This window comes from Wasmannia auropunctata, unplaced genomic scaffold (genome assembly GCF_000956235.1).
Source record: "Wasmannia auropunctata unplaced genomic scaffold, wasmannia.A_1.0 LD335214.1, whole genome shotgun sequence".
NCBI classification, from domain to species: Eukaryota; Metazoa; Arthropoda; class Insecta; order Hymenoptera; family Formicidae; genus Wasmannia; species Wasmannia auropunctata.
The window spans coordinates 107,587-114,853 of NW_012027676.1; the positions used below are offsets into that span (position 1 = coordinate 107,587).

General features: G+C 40.0%; 2 protein-coding genes across 2 annotated transcripts in view; one reads left to right on the forward strand and one right to left on the reverse strand.

Moving 5' to 3' along the window:
• LOC105457462 (patched domain-containing protein 3-like) overlaps positions 1–1,276 on the reverse strand; it is a 26,558-nt gene extending 25,282 nt beyond the window's left edge. The window contains exon 1 of the mRNA XM_011702132.1: positions 896–1,276. The gene's annotated coding sequence lies outside the window, so the exon portion shown is untranslated. The remainder of the gene's footprint in view (positions 1–895) is intronic.
• The window catches only part of LOC105457518 (homeotic protein antennapedia-like), a 2,888-nt gene extending 1,241 nt beyond the window's left edge, over positions 1–1,647 (forward strand). The window contains exon 2 of the mRNA XM_011702227.1: positions 1,604–1,647. Coding sequence (XP_011700529.1) covers positions 1,604–1,647 — 44 coding nt within the window. The remainder of the gene's footprint in view (positions 1–1,603) is intronic.
• Positions 1,648–7,267: the final 5,620 nt, after the last annotated feature.

Genomic DNA, 7,267 nt, shown 5'->3' on the forward strand with positions numbered 1-7,267 from the left:
TTCATAAGATACGGCTTTGCCCTCCCGTTATTCCTCGCGCCGGAACGTCGGTCTTCAGTTTCGCAAAAATGAGTTCGGAGGGAAAAATCAACTCGATCCGTCGCCAATTCGAATATTGCGAGCGCGCTAAGCGCCCGTTTTTATTCCGGTCGCACTGCAATCGCAGTCCGCGTGTTAACTCGTGACGAACGTTACGGACGGCTTGATAGACGATTACGACTCGCTTAAGCGTCATTACTTACCGAACAATACGAAATTGTACAATTAATTCAAGCTCGTTAATTGCCACACGCGGACAAGTCCGTTTTCCTCGTCTTCACTTTCTACAATTACTTCCATTCTGCTTTCTCTCCTCAAAAGCGCGAGCACGTAAACTCATATAGCGTGTTTTTAGATTCCAAAAGTAGGATGTTGAGTCAAAAGGAAGAGTTGCATTATGTGCAAATCGGTATTAATTACATTCAATCAAAGTTATTAATTGCGAATCTTTTTGTATTAATTCGTTTTCGCGTCTCTTGCTTCCTCTAATTATATCTTATCTACTTTAACGATGTTGCGCACGCAAAGAAATTACTATATACATACATATATATATATATATATATATATATATATATGTATGTGTATGTGCGTAATAAGCTTTGAAAGTACGAAGCTATCGACGCTGTTAAAGCTAAAAAAATATTTTTTACCGTGTATTATATATTTTTCGCGATTTAGACAAAGGGCGTTGATTAAAAAAAAAAGACCGAAGATTCTAACGGGGAAGCGCGAAGAGAAAGCAGAAGAGCGCTTCGGGCTCATTCGCGTCACTTCCATCAGTCGCGAGAGCGCAAAAATCCGGATCAATTCCCCGCTCGAAATCGTCGGGATCGATTGTGCCGGTGACAATTACCTTTGCTCCTCGGCCGGAGGCGCGTTTAAACCCTCCACAAACTCTCCACAATAAACTTTGTCACCATCAACTAGATCTTCCGGCGGTATCCGAGCCGATATCGATCTCTCTTCTTCCCTTTCTTCCTCTTTCTCGTCTTCTCACTTCCGTTCTTCTCCTCCTCGCGGTGGCACTTCGCCGCGAGTGTTCCTCTTGTCCTCTTCGATCGGACCGACGAAGGAGGGGAGGGAGGGCGGGGGGGAGACGCGGGAAAACGTCTTTCACCTGCACGTCCTCGTCCGTCCGCGTGTCATGATCGACGGTCGAGAATTCGTTTGCCGAGGCGAGCGTGAAGGCGAGCGCGCGAGCCGAACGTCGTCGCCGGGAAGCGGGATACGGACTGACTGCTCGCCGCGTCGCTCGAGATTCCGCTCGTACCTGCTCGCGCTCGCCCTCGTGCCTGCCGCGCGCGTCCGCTCCGCTCGTCCGCTCACCGCGCGAGGCGCGTACGCGAGAGCGATCTACGAGATCTACGTACGAGCCGAGCAGCCGAGGGAGAACGTCACGGAGAGGAAGACCCGTTCGCGTGTAAATTTCGAAAAAAAAAAAAAATTTACTTCATCCGAATCTCGAGGAAATTTTGCCAGAGAAAGTCGCGATCTGAAAACTCCTATACGTCCCATTTGAAATCTCCTACTTTTTTTTAACTAATATCTTTATCCGTTAAAGGCAGACGATGTCCTGCTCTCGAAGCAAACGCTTCATCACCTTGATTGCCATGTCATCCACATTTGGATGATGCGTAAAATTCTCAGGCATCACTCATTTATGAATAACGGTTTTATTTAAGAATGATTTTACTACTTAAAACATTAAAAAATCAATATAATTTATTTGAGAATAGAGATATTTGAAAAACATTAAAAATAAAATATTAAAAATGACACATTAGGTGCATTAAGCTCAGGGCCGACATCAGCTCGGCAGTCAAAATTTTATCGCGAGCGAAACGTTATTAATTAAGAACAATTCTCTTCCCTCAACTTCTTTTTTTTTAAATATATTACGCAATATATAATATATATATATTGCGTAATATATCAATATATTATATATATTAATATAATTATAAATAATATTTTGTGTTTAGATAATTAATATGCTGCGTAACGTTTGGATATTTAATATCCAAACGTTACGCAGCATATTAATTATCTAAACACAAAATATTATTTATAATTATATTAATATATATTGATATATTACGCAATTAATTACAGTATATTAATTATCTAACGGCTTCAGTTTATCAATCTGTGTCATTGGAAGGTAGATAGACGTGTAAGTAAGGCTCTCGAAGATACGTACGAGAGAGGCGGACGACGGCCTGTGGACCGGCCTGTACAATCTCGGAGATGAGAGCTGATCTTCTCTCGACGACGCGACTCAAACGCATGGAGCGTGGCGCATCCGTGGTAAACGGAAGTAATGAATGCGGTCGCGCGCTTATCTAGTTTGACACTTCCTTGCCGCGGTTGGAGCGGTCGCGCGATCATCCATATGTAAACGGCGGTTGTCGCGTCGCGTTTTTTTTCTTCGCGAAACGTCGGCGTAGGCGGCGCGTCAAACGAAATCCCGCTTTCATTGATTTACGTAATAGATCGCAATCGATTCGGTTCTTTGTTGCGCGCGGTTCGCGTTGCGCGCGCGGCGCGGCGGGCAACAACTGACCGCCGGTGTGTTCCCGGTATATTGCCCGATATCTTGGGGGGGAACGGCATTCCGGGCTGCGCGAAATCGCGACGTTCGCACTCCTTCTGCGTTCTCTGGACCGAGATAAACCGAGAAGAACGAATCTCGCGCGAGATGAATTCGATCACTCGATATATCGCGACGAAAAACCATGCCTTAGAAATTGGCAAAAAAATACTTCGAGAAAAAGAGAAAGGAAGGGAGAAGAGAGAGAAGTTTATTATAAAACAAACACTTTCTTATATTATTTTCACTAAAATGTTTAATTAATATTTTATAATATTCCGGTTTATTAATATATACAAAAATATTAATGCGTGTGATAAATATTTATAGTTTCTTTTCTCCTTCTTAAAAAGTAGATCTTGATGAGTTAATCGATGAGGTTCATAGAACATTTGTAAATTTTTAGTCTTGACCTATATTATATTTTTGGATAAACATTGCAAAAGCGCGGTTGTTTCCTGCAAAAATTTCAATGAGCGGCTATCATTTGCAAGAGTATAGGTTTCATCAATATATACACAAATATTAATGCGTGTGATAAATATTTATAGTTTCTTTTCTCGTTCTTAAAAGTAGACCTTGATGAGTTAACCGATGAGGTTCATAGAGCATTTACAAATTTTTAGTCTTGACCTATATTATATTTTTGGATAAACATTGCAAAAGCGCGGTTGCTTCCAGCAGAAATTTCAATGAGCGGTTATCATTCGCAAGAGTAGCGCAGCGTCTTGAGGTTTAATTAATTTTAACAACGTTAAATGATAATCGGCCGTAAGTAAATCGTTATTAAATTTCATTCAGAATATCTCCTCCCTCTCTATCTCTTCCTCGTCATTATCTAACGTACATTTTTATGCGTACAATATTGACACATGCAGCTGTTATCAAACATTTCGCTGCACGCGTTAAGTAACTCCGTAGCTGTCTCGTAGTTTGCTTATCGTTATACGTCCTCCTTATCACCGAGTTAGCTCTCCCCCTCCTTTTCCTTTTTTTTCCAGCAACGTTACCGTTAGCTGAACGTCCTGAACATCCGAGATACTTCCTGCGATATGCAGTTTTATTTTTCAACGTGGCGTGAAAGCCGCGAGCGCGAACTGGTCCATACCGTACGCGCGTGCACGTCGACGCGGTACGTGCATAACGAATCGCGCGCGCGGCCGGACCGCGCATTAAGAGCTAGGGGGACAAAGGATTGATAAGCCGTAAATACATGCATTATCTCGAGAACGTCAAGACACTCGGACTGACCTTCCACCCTGTGGTTGCAGATTACGCGACACGGGCGCGATAAAAGTCGGCTGCCGGGTGGCCGACCCAGCCACCGCAGCGCATTTACTGCACTCCGCGACCTGGCGTTTCCTTTTACGTCACGTTTTCGCGCTTGATCGACTCGATCGTTCCACGATAACGAATGTATATTTGCGGATATATATTCCACTATACTCTCCGAGGAAATTCCAAGATTTATTTTCCAAGATTTATTTTCCAAGATTTATTCAGCGTTATAACGGACTGCGACGTGACTTTTATTCGGCAAGTCCGTGCGTATCTTTTTCGTTGCGGCTTTGCGCATTCGATTCCATTATTCCATTGTTTTTTCCACGAAATATATTAAGCAGTTTTTTGTTAAATTGTTCTCGAAAACCAGTTTATATTTTTTGGACTGCTATAAACTGCGCAATGTGTGAGTGTTCTTGATATAATGAAATAGCCTCTTCGAAAATATATCGATAAAAGAGTAAACCAAATATTTTCATTTACATTTAGTTCAGTGATTATATTATTTAATAAAAAAAAGGATTTATATAAATGTTTTTCTTCTCAAAGATAGTCCCGTTATCTTTGACGATATGATATATATGAAAGCAACCGGTTAGGCATGCATCTACCGTAGCTTTGAAAGAGGATGAACATCACACATATTATTGAGTATGGTCTTATTTTACGATACTGCTGTAAGATACGCGTGATGAAAATAGAGATCGATTTTAGTCAAATACACAATGCAAAGAGGACCAGTGATCATCTTGACGTCAATGATCCTTGACTTGCCTTTCTGCGCAGGTAGATTCTTGGGAAAAATCAGGTTTATTCTCTCGTGCCATAAAACATCGAGCGATCGTAAAAATAGCATGATGGTTTTTAAACTGATAAACTTAACTTATCTAACTCTGGTTAAAACTATCGAGTGTATAATTTATTGAAGACAAGTAAACTGAATGAAATAATTCTTGTGTAAACGATATTATTGTACGTCCGAAAAATAGGTTAATCGCGGAATGCCTTAAAATGTCATACAGTCCGGAATGTTAACACTTTCACGGCTGCACCCTTGAGAGGTGTAATTTGGCGCTTTGCTGAATCTAATCTAGTTTCTCCAGACGCACTTGCTTTCGTCATTCGTCCGCTTGAATTTCACTAATTTCAGTAAGAGTGCACGTCCATTACGATCAAGATTGCGGGTTTGAGATATTACTCGGTCGTACATGTTTCAGATAAAATCTTCAAATAGATCCCGCAACAATACGCATTAAGCTAAAAACAATGATTCAAAGTTGTCCACGTTTCTTTTGTAAGGAAGTTCCTGAGCATACCACTTACATAATTCTCTTCTTGCCAAAAAAAGAGAAAAGCAATCTCAGTTTTGAAACAGGAAAAAAATACACTCTCTCTCTATCATACGAATATTAAATCTAAAAAGAAAATTCTCAAAGATAAAAACAAGTTTTAATTCTATTTTTTTCAAATTTTCATAATATAGAATATTTTCCAAAAATTAGAAAATAACGAATTTTGAAGGACGAATTTTTAACAATTTTACACATGTAAAATTATTAAAACTAGATTATCCGTCTTATTGCAAGAATAGAACAAATAAATGGTTAACCAGTTTGAAATCGATCTTTCCTTGTTTTAGATAAAATTTTCGTTCGCTCTATGTCAGAGCAAATAATTCATGTATTTAAACACAGCATAATTCAATATACATTCTGGTATTACAATTTAGCATAATGTTATCGTTCACAATATTCAATCATTGGATATTATTCTCGATAATTACCGTGAAATGTTTGCTTAATTTTCTACAGCCAGATGTAATTTGCAAGATTCAGTAATCGCATTGTTGAGGAAATGCGCTGAAAAATAGCAAATTGTTGACAAAAACAGCAATCTTTCGATACGCAAGTACGATACATCACGAACTCACGAGATTTTGCCTGCCGCGCATTTCGAGGATGCTCGTTATCATTACCGCAATGACATTCCGTGACGGTGGTAATGATCTTGCCGAGGGATCCGGGCACGCGGGCAGGCGACGATGATAACATATAACTAGACGGAGTGGGATCGTTATTCAAACGCGGGCGATTGGCGATTCTTGAGGTTGCATTCTAGGCTGTGGAAAGACTTTGCTCCCGCGGCCGTTGATGCGGAACAATCGTGCAACGAGATCGCGCGGAGGTGATTCTGAAGTCCGCTCACGAATTTCGAAGCGGATTGCGAAGCGCCACGCGCTGCGACGAAGACGGTGACGGTGACCGCGCTGCGCGTTAAGAAATGTCGCACAATACTCTGGAACATGTGCGGCCTGCTGCAAATTTATTCTTCTCGGCGATGCGTTACATCACTACCGGATGCTCTCTCGCACGCCGACATTAGACGTCGAGAGACTTAAACTAATTGTAAGAGAAATGAAGAGAATTGACGGTCGCTCCCCAATGCCAAGGCGGCGGTAGTCGCAGGGCACTTAACGTGGATCCATTAAAGGATTTTGACCAGTTGAATTATTTGTATTTATAGTGCAGTTATCTATAGTATCTGATTGTCGCACTAATTGAGAATTATTGTTAATTAATCCTACGAAATACTATTATAGTATCTGATCGTCCCATTAATTGAGAATTATTGTTAATTAATTCTACGAAATACTATTATTACAAGACAGACTAAATTTCTTGAATTTATGAATATTAATTGCCTGCGCGATGTGAACTTTCGTTCGTGCAATTTAATTATTGCGAGCTATACACGCTTTGGTACATCGATTTATCGTCATGCACGAACCGAATTAATTCTAACTGCGACGCGAATGTGCAGTATTCGATCAAATTCGGTAATTCTCCAAGCACTTGATTTGCCTAATCTTTTATACATATAATATATATATTTCCTTGGTATTATCATATTGCTTTGAGCGTAAGTTTATTTAACTTCTCACTATAACAATACTGTAAATATACTGTAATAATTTTTAAAGTCGTCAAAGCAACAAATTTTTATTATTTTAAAAAGAACGATAATTTATTAACAGCGCGCGTTCCCAAATACCGTTACAATTATAAATTAAAGCGAGATAGAAATGACTTAGAGATAGACGTCACTTCTACTTTTACTCGCGTTATCAATTTCAAATAATGTTCTCTCGATTTGTAAAAGTACAGATAATATTTTGCCCTCATTAATAGCGCTTTCTTTATCTGTCATCAAAATAAATGTAATAAAAATGTTATTGTTTAGCTCAAGAATAAAACAGAGTCGACGTCTCCTATCGGTTCACCGAACGCATTTGTTCTATCTCTTCGCTCTAGCAAGAGCTGGCACCGCTTTCGGACGAGGAGGAACGGAAAGGGA